Source organism: Sapajus apella, unplaced genomic scaffold (genome assembly GCF_009761245.1).
Source record: "Sapajus apella isolate SASKATOON/1434 unplaced genomic scaffold, GSC_monkey_1.0 scaffold37, whole genome shotgun sequence".
In the NCBI taxonomy this organism is placed as follows: Eukaryota; Metazoa; Chordata; class Mammalia; order Primates; family Cebidae; genus Sapajus; species Sapajus apella.
Window position 1 is genome coordinate 2124565 of NW_022436977.1, and position 19818 is coordinate 2144382.

The 19818-nt window shown below is 49.0% G+C and overlaps 1 protein-coding gene across 3 annotated transcripts in view; it reads left to right on the plus strand.

Moving 5' to 3' along the window:
- Nucleotides 1-19818, plus strand: part of CA12 (carbonic anhydrase 12) — a 61115-nt gene that overhangs the window by 38034 nt on the left and 3263 nt on the right. The window contains exons 4-10 of one of the 3 annotated variants that reach the window (XM_032297216.1): nucleotides 602-744; nucleotides 4184-4279; nucleotides 5491-5554; nucleotides 5829-5986; nucleotides 7612-7738; nucleotides 18278-18310; nucleotides 19180-19264. In XM_032297216.1, coding sequence (XP_032153107.1) covers nucleotides 602-744; nucleotides 4184-4279; nucleotides 5491-5554; nucleotides 5829-5986; nucleotides 7612-7738; nucleotides 18278-18310; nucleotides 19180-19264 — 706 coding nt within the window. Of the gene's footprint in view, nucleotides 1-601; nucleotides 745-4183; nucleotides 4280-5490; nucleotides 5555-5828; nucleotides 5987-7611; nucleotides 7739-10002; nucleotides 10862-18277; nucleotides 18311-19179; nucleotides 19265-19818 lie in introns of those variants that run through there. The other 2 variants (XM_032297218.1, XM_032297219.1) reach the window with 2 other exon arrangements.

Genomic DNA, 19818 nt, shown 5'->3' on the forward strand with positions numbered 1-19818 from the left:
CCACACAGTTTTGGGGGGTGGGAGGGCACCCAGGCTTTGGAGTCCGACCAACCTAGATTTGAACCCTGGCTTGACTGCTTATGAGCCATGAGACTCTAGGTGAGAATTTTAGCCTCTTTCAGCTTCCATCTGGAAATGGACATATTGATGGGTACCGTGAAGGCTGGAGATTATGTATGTTGGGGTCTGGCATATAGGGTGAAGTAAATGCTTCATAAATAGCAGTTATTGTTGTTGTTATGTAATTTTAAAGCTTGGAAGGTACTTCACCAAAGGCTCCAGGTGTCTGATCCATCATGGTGTAAATAAACACCCATCCATTGGTCTAGGATTAGTGTTTCTGGCATCATTTTCCAAGGAGAACCAAGAAGATGCGGGTGCCACCGGAGTTGCTTTGGGGAAAAGGGGACATTCTCAGGGAAAGAGCCCAGGTGTCTGACCTCGAGGCTGCATCTCTGCTCTGCACCTCGCTCCATCCAGCTCTCTCTCTCTGGGGTCCGGGGGGTGGGGGCAGGGGTGGAGGGAGCGTTGCCTACATGACTGCTCTCTGGCACCGCACAGCTGGCCAGGGCTCTGAAGGCTGTTCCTCCACTCCCCGCAGTGAAGCTGACCCTGCCCTCGCACATGCACATCCAGGGGCTCCAGTCTCGCTACAATGCCACACAGCTGCACCTGCATTGGGGGAACCCGAAGGACCCGCATGGCTCTGAGCACACCATCAGCGGAAAGCACTTCGCCGCCGAGGTAAGTAGGGCTGCCATTCGGCAGAGGCTGCTCTGCAGTGGGTGGTGTGGCACCCTCTCCACCTGGCTGCTGTGCAGATAACATCAGAGCATGGGACAGGCTGCCTTCAGGCTCTCTGCGCCACCTCTGGCCCTGGCACAGGGGGGTGCCGCCACTCCACCAGCCTGCAGCTCATCTGCATATCCTGGTCCCTTGCTTCTCCTAAACATGCTGAGTTTGTCTCTGTGACTTTTACTGAGTGATGATGCCGGGGAGGCAGTGTTCCCAGCAGGACATACATGCCCTTCTTTTAGACATTGACTTCTTGTCTGTGCAGACAGAAATCTCCTGCTGACTCACACTGAGCTCATTGCTCCCCAGAACTTCTCAGCCTTTCTTCCTGTGTCACACTCTCTGCATCTTTTTGATGCTGTCTTTCCTTTCTTTGAGTATGGGTTGTGTTTAGAACACGGGGACATGGTCTAGGGCCACTCTCCCACCTGCTGCAAGTCTAGGGATGCCTGGCCGTCCAACGTGCAGGACATCATGGCAAGCAGACTCACGAGGGATGGGATGTCAGCCAGCACAGCATCTTGTCATGTCACCTTGAGGTGCTACTGCAAAATGCCAGAAGAAAATTAGAGGAGGGCAGAGCATTTGTCCCTAGGCAATTGTGGGATGGGGTGGGGCGAGGAGAGGGTTGAGATGCTCCACTCTGGCACTCCCATAGCCCTGAAGTAGGGGTGTGGCTCTGAATGTTTACAGGGAAATACAAGGAGGTAAAGGCTGCTGACTGATCAGCCAGGGGAGTCCAGGGCAAATAGTGATGTGACCGTTCCCTGCCTTTCAAGACTGCTGAACTGCTTAATGTCTCAGGCTAATCACAGGTCTACTTCCAAGCCTGGAGGCGATAGGGTCTGGCTCAATAGGATGGCACCACTGGAGGTTCACATATTTCAGAGCAGCCCCTTCCCTGAAGCTCAAGAACTGAAATTTCCTCCAGGCTACCAAATTGCAGTGTTGAGACCTCTGCTTCCCCCATAGGGAATAAAGAAGTTGTAAACCAAAAAGTGTCTGAGACTGGTCTCAGTCCATTTAGAAGTTTATTTTGCCACGGTTAAGGACACATGCATGGGAGACAGAAAAGTCTGTGCCTTTCTCCAAAGATGATAGTGAGGGCTTCAATATTTAAAGGGGAAAGGACAGATGTTGGGGAAAGAGGGAGAAATGTTTAAAAGGTGTGGGGAGGCAAAAGTCAAGAGGTGCTTCTGAGTCTTTGATCAGTGTTCACATGTGAGAGAGGAGTAGAGGAATAGTCACGTGTGCATTCAGATAGCTCAGCGAATCTGCATTCTTACAAGATAAAATGGACATGGGCAGAGAAAGCAATTAGATATGAATTTGTCTCAGGTGAGCAGAGGGATGACTTTGAGTTCTGTCCTTTGTCCTGATCCTGTGAAGATAAGTTACCAATTTACATTGTTTGGGTGAAATTCAACAGAACAGTTTTAGTGTAAACACCTTGGGGCCCACAGTGAATTTCCTCATGGGCAAAATGTGAGGGAGATGTGTAGCTTTTTTTTTTTTTTTTTTTTTTTTTAATCTTTGTAGCCGTCTTATTTAGGAATAGAAAGAGAGGCAGGTTTGCCTGATGCAGTTCCCAGCTTGACTTTTCCCTTTGGCTTAGTGATTTTGGGGTTTTAAGATTTATTTTCCTTTCACAAAGGAGGTTAGGGTGTAGGTTGGCAGGGTTTGTGTATTTAAAAATATTTCTACTTCTTGTATTTTCTGCTATTAAGTCACATCATCAGACCAAGGGTCTGGTTAAGATGGACCATAAATGCCAATACTAGAGAAAAGACATCAAGGTGCCCCTAAAGTGGGTCCTCTAAGAAAGGTCCTTGGGAGTGTAGTGGTTCTTTTGGATGGAGTCCATATAAGATTCTATCTTAATCTCCACAACAGGGAGTTCCTTTATGCTTGGATTTGTCTTCACTTCCCCGAACCCAATAACAAAAGTACTTAGACAAACCACAAGTTCAAAGGTCAGCTGTAAAAAGAAATAGGGACTTAGGACCTCAGGGGTTTTAATCATATCGAAGTCAGCTTTATTTCTCAAAGTGATGCCAAGCCAAGACGGGGTGGGCAGTGTGGCAGACTAAGTCCTTTGAGGGGAAGATAGTGAAGCAGGAGGCCTGAAGAAATCCTTCACAGAGGACCACTTAAAAGAAATAGGCCAGGTACAGTGGCTCAGGCCTGTAATCCCAGCACTTTGGGAGGCTGAGGCAGGCAGATCACCTGAGGTTGGGAGTTCGAGATGAGCCTGACCAACACAGAGAAACCCTGTCTCTACTAAAAATACAAAATTAGCTGGGTGTGGTGGCGCACACCTGTAATCCCAGCTACTCGGGAGGTGAGGCAGGAGAATCACTTGAACCCAGAAGGAGGAGGTTGTGATGGGCCTAGATGGTGCCACTGCACTCCAGCCTGGGCAACAAGAGCAAAACTCTGTCTCAAAAAAAGAAAGAAGAAATAATTTGATTGCCATATATATATATATATATATATATATATATATATATATATTTTTTTTAATTAGAAGGAGCCATTTAAAGTTCAAAATGGGGAAATTAAGCTGTATTCAATAACATAGGTTTGAATTGTATTTATAAACATATGAGATGGAAAAGGATGAATGAAAAGAGAAAAGAAATAGAGATAAAATCTCAATATGTCATAGTCTCAAGGACAAAGAACCAACAAAAATGCATGTGTTGTGTAAACCAAAATAAATCTAAGACCCCCACACTTCCCCCAGCCATCTGAATAGACCCCTCCTCTTGGCCAAGGGCATTCCAAAGTTAACATGAAAACTAGTTCAGGCCATGATGGGAAGACGGAGTTGGACATGACTCAGGATACCCTCCTCCCTTTTGGAATTCAGAAAAAGCTCACCAGCATTAACATCAACATAGACCTTAGATCTGATAAGAAATATTTACAGTCTCTTCTCTCTGAAGGGTGTTACTTGGAGGCTTCATCTGCATGATAAAATCTTGGTCTCTTATCGGAGCTCAGACATTCCTTTCTATTGATAGTAACTCTCAACCAGTTGCCAGTCAGAAAAAATGGAAATCTACCTATGTCCTGGAAGCCTCCATTTCGAGTCATCCTGCCCTTCCAGATCAAACCAGTGTATATTGCATGTACGATTGATGTATTATGTCTCTAAAATGCATCAAAGGAAGCTGTGCCCTGACCACCTTGGGCACATGTCCTTATCCTTGGCAAAATAAGGGGAGGATCTGAGAGACCTAAGCTAGTTTGGGGGGCTAAGGGGCTGGGGTTCTGTCCTCCCAGTTGGATTCAAGTCTTCTGCAGAAGTGACAGGCTCTCATGAGTTGCTTATCTCCTGATAATATGCATGCAGGACCCCTCATTTTCTTTTTCTCCACTGCAGCTGCACATCGTTCATTATAACTCAGACCTGTATCCCAATGCCAGCAGTGCCAGCAACAAGTCAGAAGGCCTCGCTGTCCTAGCTGTTCTCATTGAGGTAAGAGATATTGAAAAGGTTCTCATGTCAAATTTGAAGCAGGGATGAGATTGGGATTCCACCTTTGGTTCCATGCACACCTGTTGGTAATCTGCTGCTCCTGTATCAGCTCTATGTCAACTCCAGAGCAGGGGGTATCCCCCTCTAGTGCCCCTTCTCTCTTTGCCTGGAGGCAGCATTTTTCTGTGGCTGGGCAGTGGCAATGGGGAATGTTCTTTGGTCCATTAGAAAAATGAGCCTTAACGTCTCGCCCTGTTGCATAAGGCATGGAATTGCCCAGCTGGGAAGGACCTGTGCTGGAAAGGGATCATCATACTCCATCTGCCCCATCGGACGCCTGAACCCTTGATACAACTCCTGCTATCCAAGCTTCATCCTGTAGATCAGTGGTCCCTAGTCTTTTTGGCATCAGGGACCAGTTTCATAGAAGACAGTTTTTCCACCGACCAGGGAGCAGGGAGGTGGATGGTTTTGGGATGAAACTGTTCCACCTCAGATCATCAAGTTAGATTCTCATAAGGAACACACAGCCTAGATCCATTGCTTGCACAGTTCACAATAGGGTTTGCTCTCCTATGAGACTTGAATGCCTCTGCTGCTTTGCCAGAAGGCGGAGCTCAGGCAGTAATGCTTGCTTGCCTACTGCTCACCTCCTGCTGTGTGGCCCAGTTCTTAACAGACCACAGACCAGTACCAGTCCACAGCCTGGGGGTTGGAGACCCCTGCTGTATATGAACTCTGGAATGGATTCTTTCTTTATCCCAAGAAACACTGACGTCTTCTGATTGGCTTGCATGCTTTTTTCCTAATGAGGCAGCATGTAGCTCATTTCCCAACGTGCTCATTTGTCTGATGTGGCTTTTGTGAACTCAGAGCTCCTTAAGTTCTGGGTGATGTGGGTGTTAGTCACATCCTTCAGGCTCACATCTGGATCATCAAGAGCACACACTGTACCCCATACTCCGGGACATTCAAGCCCAATGCCTTAAGCTGAAAACAGGACATCCTGAGATGCAAGCAGGCAGGACCATTACCCTAACTCTCGACAGCCTAGTGATCCATCATCATTGTTCAGTAAAGTGGATCCTTCGGGAAGGACCTTGGCAGTGGTGGCAACATACCTGCAGCCTCGCCCTTCTGATAGCAGTGGTCAGTACTGGCTCAGCCTCTCCTGTTCTGCCCCAGTTTAACCTGCCCTGTCTCTGCTGCAGATGGGGTCCTTCAATCCGTCCTATGACAAGATCTTCAGTCACCTTCAACGTGTAAAGTACAAAGGTGAGGGGTCCTTGCATGCATATTCACTCTCTGCTGGAGAAGGAGGTAGTCAGCCTTGTGTGACTTTGAGAAAAACAAATCAAGGGGAAGGTGCTGCCTTGTGTTCAGCAGGTTATAAGTAGTAGGTCGTTGAGCAGTGTTGTAACCAGGTCCTGGGGTGAGATGACCCTGAGAGGGGCTGGTTCATGTTTCTAGGCTCAGACACTCTGCTGATCTGCACTTATGCCCCAGGGAGTGAGGCTGACACCATCACCCCCGCAACATGTCTCCCTAGGCCAGGAAGCATTCATCCCGGGATTCAACATTGAAGAGCTGCTTCCGGAGAGGACTGCTGAGTATTACCGCTACCAGGGGTCCCTGACCACACCCCCTTGCAACCCCACTGTGCTCTGGACAGTTTTCCGAAACCCTGTGCAAATTTCCCAGGAGCAGGTAACTGTTGTGCTGGACTCAGCCAGAGTCCACGGAGCACCTCAGTCCCTATCATCACCCCATTATAATCAACAACTTGATTTCCTCACTTAACTTCATTGGCAGCTCTTCAAAACTTCTCCAAATATCACAGGTGTCTGAAAGCATTGCAGACATTCCAGGCTGAGCTTCAAAAGAAGTCAAGCTAGGCAAATGAATACGTCTCCTAGCGCTTTAAAGAAAGAGCTAAAAGGCCGGGCAGAGTGACTCACACCTGTAATCCCAGCACTTTGGGAGACCGAGGCAGGTGGATCACCCAAGGTCAGGAGTTCAAGACCAGACTGGCCAACCTGATGAAACCCTATCTCTACTAAAAATATAAAAAATTAGCTGGACGTGGTGTCAGGCACCTGTAATCTTAGGTACTTGTGGGGGTTGAGGCAGGAGAATCGCTTGAACCCAAGAGGCAGAGGTTGCAGTGAGCTAAGATCGTGCCTTTGCACTCCAGCCTGAGCAATAAGGGCAAAACTCCATCTCAGAAAAAAAAAAAGAAAAAAAGCAAGCTGCATTTGCTAATATATCCTTAGTAGCTGGGTGTTATTCACTTCTCAGGAAGGAGACAGCCTGGTTCCTTTACATGGCAGAATAAAGACAGGATCAGATGAAATCATTTAACAAATGGGATTGCAGCAATAACTATGTGAGGGTCCTTGCCCCCAAGAGGCTCAAGGTCTAGTGCAAACTGGGGAACAAAATCCTTAGCCATCATCTCTAAGCTTATTTTATAGGAGATGGGAGGAAGGAGTTGAAGCTTGTGGGGTCACCCAGTGTTTAGTGACAAAGCTGAGACCCTAAATTAGGTCATCTGAGTTCCATGTCACTGCTCATACCTAGACCCCACAGCCTAAATTCATGAGAAGAAAACGGCTCCCCAGGAGACAGGGCTGGGGCGAGCACTGCACACGGGCTCACAGCCCCACCCCAGCTTCCTGCAGCCAGGGCAGCCTCACAGCTGCTCCTTCTCTTTATAATAAGCTTCTGCTCTGAGTCACCTGATAAATGGCAGCAGCTGGGCAGACAGGAATGAGGATGTGATGAACCAAAAGATGGATGAAATATGTGGGGAAGCAGCAACATCCTACCCCAGAAACTGCCTTGGAAACAGGTTATATAATCTATGCAGGTGCATGAAAATGCCATGGAACCCGAAATCAGACGACCTGTGAAACTCTTAACCTCCGTCCTTCATTCCTTCTGATGTAGCCATCAGAGCAAGCCCTACAACCCTCTGGTTGAAAGCTGGGCTCCAATTCAGGTTCACAAGAGGAACGCAATCTCCGTGGGAGGCTAAGGAGCTCTCCTTTACCCCAGGTTTCCCTTCACACAGGGCAGATTCCAGGTATAATTAGGAACTAACAGCACTGCCCGAGTCTTGGGTGCTGGGAAGACAAGCCCAGCGCTGCCCAGCTCGCAGTCACCCACTGTGGAAGAAACCAGCTCTCTGGCTTTCCTGCTTTCCCACCCAGCCGCACAGAGGCTGGATCCAGAGGCTTCTCCCAGGTGCAAGAGGTGAGAGCTCACCTCTTCCCGGGGGGGCAGGTGAGGAGGTCATTCTGCCTGCGGGCTATTTCTGCTCTTGTCCTCAGCTGCTGGCTTTGGAGACAGCCCTGTACTGCACACACATGGACGACCCTTCCCCCAGAGAAATGATCAACAACTTCCGGCAGGTCCAGAAGTTCGATGAGAGGCTGGTGTACACCTCCTTCCCCAAAGGTGAGGAGAGGCAGTGCTGGGGGGAGAGGGGCGCCGGAGTGTGGTGCCAAGACGTTGGGCTCTTTTGTGTGAATTCAGGCTCTGGCACTGATGCCCTCAAGAGGTTGGCTGAGAGCTCCCTGGCTGCCACGGGAACCAGGTGCCTCGTAAGACTAGGTGTGGGGCTCACTGGGGCCTCCCTTCACTTCTCTCCACTTCCCTGAGCCTTTGCCGAGAAGCTCAAGCTGGGGCCCCCAGGCACATGGACCAGAGCCCTCTTTAAGTCTGGGAGTCTTGCACAAGAGGCAAAGAGAGAATTCCCTGGGGACTTTTCTGTTCCAGACGATTATTCCTTCTCCTCAGACACAGGGTAGGACCCTTTCCATGACATCAGACTTCCAACTTCCCTCCCAAGGCTTTCTTGGCATCCAAGGCTGCAGCCAGCCTGTCTTAGGCCTGGCCGGGTGATTCAGGCACCACCACCGAATGACCAGGAATGCCTCTACGTTAGATGTGAAACAGTGAGCATAACCCATATCCATGGCTAGAGCAGCTCGTGGTCGAATGTAACAGGCCCGTTAGGCAAGAAAGCACCCTGGTGCACTGCCTTTCTAACCTCCTTGAAGCTTGGAGCACAAGCACTTGAGTTCTGAATTGAACAAAGCATAATAGTTTGGTTTCTTCCTAATGCTGCAAGGACTCGGTTCTCCCTTCTAAACCTGTAACCAATAACTCGCCAGTAGGACGTGAACCTTTTTTCTTGCTCAGTGCCTATATCAATACTGCTGGAAGTGGGTGTCAGGGAAAAGGGGTGAGGGAGCCGTGCTGCGGCCCACACCCCTCTTCAGACCTCTGAGTTCATTTTCAAGCTCATTTTCTTACTGTAGATTCTCAGCTGGTTCCCAGCTTGGGAATCTTCATAACAGGTCTGTGCAGTTCCATTTCATCTCCCATATCACGTGTGGACCAAACCATGCTAGGTGTTCATATTTAAAGATAATCTGTTCATGCCTGTAATTCCAGCACTTTGGGAGGCCGAGGTGGGCAGATCATGAGGTCAGGAGTTTGGGACCAGCCTGACCAACATGGTGAAACCCAAATCTACTAAAAATACAAAAATTAGCCGGGCATGGTGGCACGCACCTGTAATCTCAGCTACTCAGGAGACTGAAGCAGGAGAATCGCTTGAACCCAGGAGGCAGAGGTTGCAGTGAGCCAAGATTGCACCACTGCACCCCAGCCTGGGCAACAGACTCTGTCTCAAAATTAATAATAATTATAATAAGATAACCCATTAACCCACTTGTGAGAATCCACGCTCCTTGTCTCACCTGGTAGGCCTTTTTGGGTTCCTTTCTTATTATATGAGGTTATAACTCTCACCTCCTAGGCTTAAACATATGGAGACTGTATTTGAAGGCCCTTCCCAGGGAGCTTTAGAAACTGACCCATCCTTACAGTCAGGATTATGTCATTCTCTGTCTTTTCATGAAGAACTGCCCAAGAATTGGTCTTTTGTGTTTTCTCCTCTCCAGGTACCACTAGTTAAGATCATTTCCCTTTTTCCTCAGTTTCTCAGTTGGAAAACAGAATCTGTGCCTTCCTGAAAATTCAGAATCCATGTGATGATGACTGACAGTTTCTTTTCTAGGAAGTGAACCGAGTGCATGGAATTATCCCTGTGTATCTGTTCTGAGTACAGCACTGTCCTTTCTCATTCTTCTAAGTGGAGAATGTAGTATCCAAGGGTTAAATGGAACTACTTCAACTCTTAAAACAAAAAACATAAAAACTCTGCCAGGAGATTAGGGACTTGGCCCACATAGATCGGGTAGAATTTTGCTCTTGATTTCAGGACTCCATTGCTGGCTGTGTTCTCTGAGCTCAGCTATGCAGCTCCAGGGAGGGCGGGTGGTACACACTCTCCTTATAGTGAGGAGGCCTAGGTTCAAGGCCTGGGTTTGTTTTCTCCTGGCTGCACGCTGTGGACTCATCATGTCCTTTCTTTGGCCTTGGTTTCCTCAGCAACAAAATACCAGGTAATCCTGGCTACTTGGGAAGCTGATGCAGGAGATCACTTGAACCTGGGATATGGAGGTTGCAGTGAGCCAAGATTGTGCCACTGTGCTCCAGCCCAGGTGATAGAGTGAGACTCCGTCTCAAAAAAAAAAAAAAAAAAAAAAAAAAGCCAGGTTGGATTAGGTGATCTAACATCCTTTCAGTGTGAATATGGTGTGATGGTTAAGTGGACACTAACAACTGCCAATCCTGACTTTACATTGCAGGGACAGTGTTTGAGGGCAGTTACAGAGGATCAGAAGAATCCGTGCAGGAGCTTGACTCTGACATCCAAAAGTAACCCCCATTTGTAATGATGGACTCTGGCACTGGGAATAATTAGCCATCTTCTTAGACCGGCTCAGGTCTAAGCAGCTGCTTGTAGTGTGGGCAGTGCAGGCAGCTTTGTAGCCAAGTGCTTCAGTAGATCCTCCCGGTCTGGCTGGGGAATTTGAGGGGCCTCTAAGCAGAAGCCTGCAGACCAACCCCTGGCTTAGGACATCAAGATCAAAGCCCAAATGCAGAGTTGCCACTGCCCTTCCTGCATGGCTTGCCCAGAGCTGGTGCTTCCACAAGCCCAGGCTGGAACCAGCTTTCTCCTCCGAGTGAGAATCTGTGGCAGTCCAAGGCAAACCTGTTCATTTGGAGGCTGATTATAGAAGCTTGGCCAGAATTCCCCCCTCCCTCTCGCTTCCCAAAGGCACAGGCAGCAAGAGGGGCTGCTTCCCAAGGATCAATGAGGAGGCAGCCCCAAAAGGGTGGAGGCCCAACCCTCGTCTGCTCAGGGGTCCTGCATTCACTAGGCCCCTCTCACTCAGCTTGGAGCAGGCCTCAGAGTGTAACATGCCATTTCAGGTTTACGGTGGGAGCCTCTGTCAGTGTGAACCTTGAGCAATTGGAACTCAATTTGTAGCCTCTTCCACTGAGGCATGTTTGTAATTAGGGTCTGGCTTATTCAGGGCTTTCTTGGAAAGTTAACAAGAACTATAGAGTCAGAAAATTCTGCCAGGAGAAAAGTAATGTTTAAAAAATCATCTAGGGGCCAGGCGCGGTGGCTCACGCCTGTAAGCCCAGCACTTTGGGAGGCCGAGGTGGGCGGATCATGAGGTCAAGAGATCCAGACCATCCTGCCCAACATGGTGAAACCCGTCTCTACTAAAAATACAAAAATTAGCTGGGCGTGGTGGTGGGCACCTGTAGTCCCAGCTACTCAGGAGGCTGAGGCAGGAGAATCACTTGAGCCTGGGAGACAGAGGTTGCAGTGAGCCGAGATCACACCACTGCACTCCAGCCTAGTGACAGAGCCAGACTCTGTCTCAAAAAAAAAAAAAAAAAAATGTCTAAGATGGTCAGGTATGGTGGCTCATTCTTATAATCCCAGCACTTTGGGAGGCCAAGGCAGAAGGATCGAATTAGCACAAGAGTTTGAGGCTGCAGTGAGCCCTGATCACACCACTGCACTCCAGCTTGGGTGACAGAGTGAGGCCCTGTCTCTTAAATAATTAAAAAATCAAAAATTCCCTATGAGAGAAAGTGCATGGACTTTGGGGAAGGATCTGAAGTTTAGCCAGGTTGGGACAATTGGGACTGAATCATTTAACTCAACCCTGCTATTTTCCTCTACTGTGTTTAGAAAAGGGGTACAGGGCCTTGTTTCTGTCCTCAAGAGGTTTATAGTCTAGCTACAACTTCGCCTGGGGGCAGAGTTTCTCAACCTTGGCACTATTGACAATTTGGGCAGGAGAATTCTTACAGTGGGGGCTGTCCCATGTGCTGTAGCACTGGCAGCACCATTGTCTCTACCCAGTAGATGCCAGTTGTACCCCCGCCCACACTGTAACAGCCAAAAGTGTTTCCAGACATGGCCAACTCTCTGCACAGGAGGAGGGGCAAGATTTCCCCTGATTGAGAACCACTGCCCCAGGGTTTCTGCAGAACTCACTGTTTTCACTCGTGTCATAGGAGTCTCGAGTTTTATATCACATGCCCTGCTCTTCATTCTTTCATGGCATGAACATTTCAGTGTGATGATGATTACCCCTGAAATAACAAGGTTGAAGTTACCGAGGCAGAAAAAACCAACCCAAGAGAAACCTTGTTCCCCATCTTCCTTTGGAATTCAAGTATAGATTCTTTTTATACGATTGGGTAAGACCAAGAGACATGGCATGAGAGAGAACTGTGCACCCTTAGGAGTGTACAAATCCCTTATCAGGGCTGCAGATGCCTCTGAAGTAGCAACTTCATCAGAATCCCCCCTTCATTCTTCTTCTCCCTCCCTTTTGTATGAGTTTTTCTCTCTTGTATGTTATGTTTCTTGCAGCCTTTAGTTAAAACATCCACTCTTTATGGAAAAGTGAAAGTCATGCCAGGTACTTTTTTCCATTCTTAAAAAGCATCTCTTCCATTGGCCAGGTGTGGTGGCTCATGCCTGTAATCCCAGCACTTTGGGGGACCAAGGAGGGTGGATCACCTGAGGTTGGGAGTTTGAGAACAGCTTGGCCAACATGGTGAAACCCTGTCTCTACTAAAAAAAAAAAAAATTAGCCAGGAGTGGTGGTGCATGCCTGCTGGGGAGGCCGAGGCAGGAGAATCGCTTGAACCCAGAAGGTGGAGGTTGCCATGAGCCAAGATCATGCCACTGCACTCCAGCCCGGGTGACAGAGTGAGACTCCATCTCAAAAAAAAAAAAAGTATTTCTTCCAAGTGGCAGATGGCAGATTTGAGCTGAAGGAGAAAGCAAGTCTCGTTGTCCTCAAGGTGGGCCCCTGGGAGGGGACACATCCTGGGGCCAGTTCAGATTTCTGAGGAAGTCTGGTGCTCTTAGTGGGAAAGGGGAAAGACAGCAGAGGCAGCTGGACATCACAGGGGCCCAGGCTTAGGGCTTTGGCCTGGTTCTTGGTTCCTTTAGTTCACCTCCTCCTAGCCAGTGGCACCAACACTGGGCCCAGATGCTGGGTAATAAAGCAAGAGCCCATCAGACTGAAATGCCAACACGTGTCATACATATCAGGGCCACGGAGACTTGAGGAACAAAAGGAAACCAAGAAGTTTCTATAATCACATCATTAGTGGGCTTGCTCTGAGCAACTGCATGTCACCCACACAGCCAGCTGAGGCACACTCAGACGAGAGTGCCCGGTGGCCAACCGCGAGGGCAAATCTATAGAGTCGTGCAGTTAGGATCTGCTTAAGCCTAGACCTGGGCAGTTTCATAAAACCTTAAAAAGAGAGAGCGAAAGAGTACATGGCTAAGATGGCTAATTATCTAATTTTTTGAGGCTGGAATGCATGTGTTGTGGTTATTGACCTTGTATTTCTTAAAGTTTGTATTTATAAATAAAAGCTATTGGCTGAAAGAATAGCATCAATTCTCCCAAAAGATCCAAATGATTAGCCAGCATGGGTGTCACCTGCAATTGCTGGCCTGGGTTGGGGGCTGAACAGTCAGGAGCTTTGGTCCGAGGTGCTAAGAAGTGAGCTGCTCGTCCCTTTAACACACATGTTTCCTGAGCACAGCCTGAGTTACACACTATGGGAGACAGAAAACCCCATGGTGGCTGTTACCTTGCTCCTAAACACAGCCAGTGGCACAGAATGGACTATGTTCAGGAAAGACAGTGGGAAAAAGGGCTGGGCAGAAGGCTGGACCCACCCTTGGTGACGGGGCCCCAGCTGATCCTTCCATGTCATCTCCCCACAGCCCTATCCCTGCCCTCTTGGCCCCAGCCCCCAAAACCGTAGGGCAGATGCTTTCAAGTACACACACTTGATGTCTGAGGTGTCCCCTCCCTCCTCCATCTGGAAAATTCTTTCAAGACCCAATTCTCATCATGTCCTTCTGGAAGTCCTCTCCGTTCCCCTGCAGGTGACTTAATCTCACTCAGCGCAGCCAGAACCACTTCTCCATCTCTGTTATGTTACTAGACACACCATAGAGTCGTCATTACCATACAGCAAAGGCAAACAGAAAAAGCAATACGTGTATATGATACACACACTGCAAGTTCGTTCAGGCCGGGATGACTGACGTCTGACACATTTTTATGCGGGGCATTCTGCCTGCTGCTCAGTATAAGCTTGTTGAAAGAACGTCCCTGACCCACCTCCCGTTCCGTCCCCTCCCAGTGTCTTCTCTGCAGAATGATTTACACGTAAGCCTAACCAGTTGTCACTTTTTAGTTTTATTGTCTTATTTTTCTTTGCTCTCCCTTTGCTAACAGTGTTAAAAATCAACCCATTTGTTTAGGAAAAATTAAAGATCGGAACTTAGCTGTCAGTTTGGAAGGTCTGGGAGGAAGTTGCCTAGAGATGCTGTTGTGCCTTCTGTGGCTCTGGCTTGATAGGGACCAAAAGCACCCATCCTGCCACCCATTCCTTCAGCAGGCACAGGGAAGGCAGCTTAGAGTGCCAAGCACCCAGTGCCAGCGTTGTAACTGCCCCCAAGGCTCTGGGATTGAGCCCTCTAGAGCAACGTGGCTGTCTGCAGGGCCTGCATTCCTGCAGTCTACAGGCAAAGCCCTCAGTCCCATCATGGTTGTATAAAACCAGTTCTCCCATGTAATCTGGTGATATGTTGTTGGCAGATTTCTTGGTAGAAATTGTGTCTTTTTTGGGTTGCATAGTGTTCATAAGGAAAAATCCCCGGTTAAATATGTCCTCTAAAGATGGCCATGCTGTATGGTGAGGGCTTCTTCCTTGCTTGTCTTAGCAAAGCATCATAAGACAGCAATGGCATTGCCGTTTCTTGACTCCATGATTTTTATTAAGTGTAATCATGGGAGTTTTTAACCTTCCTAAGACAGATTTTGTGTATTTAAACTATCAAACCCCTGGTAAATCTAAACTCTTCTGACCTCTTTTTTAAGGCTGGAGACAGCTAAGGATATGTTGTATGTTATCACTACGTAACATGCCATCTGTGTCAACAGTCCATACTTTACAATAATACTTGAAAAGGATGATAGTCCACCGTCAAACAGAATTATAAATAGAGTGAGAAAATACCAGACTGTTGTTTCAGGAACCTCGAGATGCGAAAGTGAGGTGCTTCTTCCTCCCGCTGGCCTTTGCTGTGTTTACGCTTGAGGCTTCAGAAGACCTCAAAAGCCCTTAACCAGCATCCCTCAGTCCAGCAAGATGCCAGTGGAAGACACAGCTCCTGGGCCCACCAGAACAGGTAGCAAGGCCCTGTGGCAAGCCGCTCGCCGACCTTCTCCATGTGTCTGTACCTTCCCGGGCGAGGCGTGTGCCCGTCAAGTGCTTGTGTATCCGTGTGGTCTCCTTGTGTGTGTCACACTGCCGTCTCTCTGCTCGCCTGACTCACACCTGAGCACTTTGTGAACAGGCAGCTCTCCCACGTCCACGTGGTGCCCACCTTCTTACCAGTCAGCCCAGGAGCTCCTTCTGTCGGGTCCTCACTTCTCTGGAATGCCTCTCACGGGCCACCTCTGTGACCCAGCCTGTCTCCATTTCTATCGTCTGTCCCATTGTTCTTCCACGGGAACTGCCTGCCTTCTTTCCTACTTAGAAATAAACCATTTCTTTCTTTAACCTGAAAGTGAATTTCTCTGGCTCTGTCCATCCCGGTACCATCTTTGATGCCTGTTCTCTACAGCATCCTAGAGGCTGGGCCCTTACCCACCTGAGGCTCTGCTGGGAAACAGGCTTTGGCTTCTCTTTCAGCCTCTAGTTCTCTGGTTGCCCTGACAGTTCTTCCTGTACCCTGGAAGTCTCGCTGACTTTCTCTCTTTGGCATCTGCCTCCAGTGGGACTCAAGCGCATTTCTGCAAAGAAGCCACACCTCCATGATGGCTGGTGCTGTCTCAGTTGGCAGGGATGGTGTTCCAACGACACCTTCCTGCCCTGGGCTTCCGGAGGTGGTGGAACTATTGGGCGACACCCTTGCCAGCATTCCTATTCCTTAGCAGCTTATGATGCTTGCTCAGTCAAGCTGCTTCGATTTTGTCGTATCAAAGTCTTGGCTGAAAAGCATCTGTCCCAGTCTCTGGGGCTTTTCCTTGTCTTCATGGCTGTTTGGTCTCATTTAAGTGTTTCCAAGGAGAGTTCATTTAGGCCTTGACAAGTGGTCATCGAGGAGCAAAGAGCCTGGGTTAGAGCACTGGGTTAAACTATTCTGCTGCTTACAGAGCCTTTAACAGGAGGTCTGCATCATAACAAGAGGAAGCCAGACTCTCTCTCCAGAGAAGCTACCAGGTAGGGCATGTGCCCTGAGAAAACCCCCACCCTGGGGGCCTTGCTGTCCATGCATAGACTTTTCTCAGCTCCCCAAGACCAGGCATGAAGGGCACCTCCGCCAGCCGCAGACTGGGCTGGCTGCTCAGTGGTCTGGGGCCTCTGTGGCTCTCAGGATGTTTGAGGTGACTGTGAAAGAGATGACCTTAGAAACCATACAGCCTGGATGGCTTAGCCAGGTGGTGAGGCTTGCTAGTAATAATCTTCAGGTGGCGAGAACGGTTTGGCACCACAAGCATCTGGAGCTTCAGGAACAAAGAACGAGAGCGCATTTCGTCAAAGGGTTTGGAAGAAAAACCATGGTTAGGTTTATTATGTTTGTTTTTTTAAGATGCCAAGGACCACGGTCTCTGGTTACATTTAAAAAAGAAACAACCAACCCTAATGCCAAATTACACTGTGCAGAGGCCACAGGCCCTGCAGGAAACAGAGCCTGTGCTGTGCAAACACTTGAAGCTCCCCACAGGTGGAGACTCATGAGCTGAGCACCTCCCCAAGCCACAGGCTGGTCCTTGTGTTCAGGTTACACAAAAAGGCCTAGGCCAGGGAGTCTGGCCAGTGGAGCCACCCTCTGCCACTTGGGAGGTCATGAGCTGCTGCTGGTGGCCAGCAGAGCAGGGAGAATAGGCCTCCTGTCCTTGGGGACAGCTCTGCTCACTGCCTGCTCTACTAAACCTCACAGCAGCCTGGTGCCACCTGGGAAGCCAGATCAGGAACCCCCAGGGCCCAGCCTTGGACCAGGGAGGCTTTGCAAGTTCAATATGAGATTATAGAAAAAGGCAGTAGGAAAAGCACACAGCAGATAGCTCCTCGGGAATCAGTCATACTCAAGCCATAGGACAGGAGAAGGGTGAGGGTGAGCAAAACCTCACCCTGCAGCCTCAGATCTGGCTCCCCAGGGTGTCAGAGGCCCCAAGGGAGAGTCCTTGGCCCCGTGCTGGCATCTTGCACTTGACCAGGGCTCTCCCAGGGCCTCAGCCACCACTGTGGCCTCTATGGGCACGGGATCTTCTGTGTCAGGCTGGGTGGCCACCATCTGTATAACTATGGTTCCCAATGTAAGTTGGAACAAGTAACCCTTCTTCCTCCAACACACACACACACATGCTAGAAGTTTCCATTGAGATTAGAAAACCACCAGACAGAAGGGTATGTGTAAATCTCCGCTTTCTTTAGACAGAGGACCTGATTAGGAGAATGGGGAATGGTTGTGGGAACCTTAGAAAAAACAGGCTAGGGGTTTCCAGGGGAGACTTCATGACTGGCTCCTCTGCTCACTCAAGACGATGTATTCACATGTGATTTGCCCCCAGGAGGTGCCTACTAGGCCGACTGTGAGATTTCGCCTTAGGTAGCTGGGCACAGGTTCAGCCCCACTGAGGACTTCGCATTCACCTTATTTATTCCCAACAGTAACTTGCTGGTTGAAACCATAATCTTCTGGTTCCAAAGAGCGGAGAAGTGAGCTGGTGTATGGTCAAGGAGTTTGTCCAGGAGAGACAACGCAAAACTAGAACCAAACCATGATGACAAGCTGGATGGGCTGGGGGAGAAGTCTGGTGGTGGGTCCCTTGCTTTGGAAGAGAGACAGGTACCAAGGACGTGGACAGTAGCCTGCCCAAGCAGACTTTGATCCATACCCTTCTTCACCTTTCCTCTTCGGCCACATTGTAATAAAAACTGAAGTCTTAGCTGGGCGTGGTGGCTCACACCTGTAATCCCTGTACTTTGAGAGGCTGAGGTAGGTGGATCACTTGAGGTCAAGGGTTCGAGACCAGCCTGGCCAACATGGCAAAACCCCATCTCTACTAAAAGTATAAAAATTAGCCAAGTGCGATGGTACACGCCTGCAATCCCAGCTATCTCAGAGGCTGAGGCAAGAGAATTGCTTGAACCCAGGAGGTGGAGGTTGCAGTGAGCCAACACTACAGCCTGTGTGACAGAGCAAGACTCTGTCTGCAAAAAAAAAAAAAAAAAAAAAAAAATCCTGAAGTTTTCCCTAGCCAGGAGACTGCTGTGATAAAGGAGCATCGGAAGGAGGGATTGCAGTATGAATTCCCTAGATGGGCAATTTCCTCTACTCCGTCAGGCAGTCCTTGAGCCAAGGGTGAACACCCCTAGAGGTCTGTCTGCCTAAGACCCGTACTGCTAACCAGACAAAAGGTAGAGCATCTCTCAACAGGATGCTCAAATCCAGCATGGTTTAACTCTAGAGTAACATCCAGTCTTTTCCTCTCCCCTGTTAAGTGCAAGTCTGTCCCGCCACAGGACTGAGTCTGGGTATGTGGCTGGGCAGCCGGCCGTGCATGCTGTAGCTGGGTGATCACTGTGATTCTTGGTGTGATCTGGGCCTGTGATCCAGCCCATCCTCTCTGCTTCTCTGTGCTATTGCTCTGGCTCCTGGCCCTCTCCTTGCTATGGGTCTTACCCTCAAGTCACTGTCTGATTCAAAGATGAACTGCCAATCAAATGTTCCTCTAATGAAAGATCTAATCACTCTACAGCATGTATGTATTCAAAGAACCTATCTAAGACCTTCTTTTGGTCATGGTGGGAGGCTGTTGCTGAAAACATGCCAGAGCCCAGTGCGGAGGTCGGCTGACAGGCCGTATGACCTTGGCAATGGACTACTGGTCACCTGGGACTGCTTAGGACTGCGCAGTGGAACTTGGGAGCAAAACTGATAGAGACAGCCAATGGACCTTAAATCCAGCAGGCGAAGACCAGGCAAAGTTCTTATTTGTGAAGCCTGGGGCTTATCCAAGTGTGGCTCTTGGACCATGTGCCTCAGCATCACCTGGAAGTATTTGGTAAAATGCAGATTCCTGGGCCCCACCCCAAACAGATTGAATTTGAATCTCTGCGGGTTGGGCTAAAAAAAAAAACTCCACATTTCAAACAAGCTCTTCAGATGGGCCTTGTGCAAGTTTGAGAGCCTCTGCTGGAAAACTAGAATTTGCAAATGGACCCCTCAAAATACTCCAGCCAGTCCCACTAAGCCAAAGACCAGAATCTGAGAACAGGGCTGGGGAAATTATTCCTTTCTGTGGATGATTACATAGCTGGGCTGTGATTTCACACCTGGGGGCCATGGGCTAAGATGAAGGGGCAGGAAGGAGTGTAATGTGTGTCCTCTACCTATTCACCAGGCGTCATCCTCTCGCTGGCCCTGGCCGGCGTTCTTGGCATCTGCATTGTGCTGGTGGTGTCCATTTGGCTTTTCAGAAGGAAGAGGTGAGTTGGTTTGGGTTCAAAATGGGAATGGGCAGCTATGTGTCCATGATGGTTGGTCTGCCTGGGAAGGCAGCTTTGTGCAATGAACAGCCACAGTCACCTGGACCAACACCGACCCTAGGAGTGCTGCCCCCAAAGCACTTGTGCCCCGGCCTTCTTGGCATGAGACGCACGTGTGTCCCCGGTCGTTCAAGGGTCACTGTGCTCAGATTTGGAAGTGTGTGTGCCTTGCTTGCTGCTATTGCACAGCCTTGGACGACTTTCTTGACTTGCTTGTGCCTAAACATAAACAGCAAGGCTGTCTTCTTTTTTTTATTATTATTTTATTTTATTTTATTTTATTTATTTTTTTTTTGAGACGGAGTTTCGCTCTTGTTACCCAGGCTGGAGTGCAATGGCGCGATCTCGGCTCACCGCAACCTCCACCTCCCGGGTTCAGGCAATTCTCCTGCCTCAGCCTCCTGAGTAGCTGGGACTACAGGCATGCGCCACCATGCCCAGCTAATTTTTTGTAGTTTTAGTAGAGACGGGGTTTCACCATGTTGACCAGGATC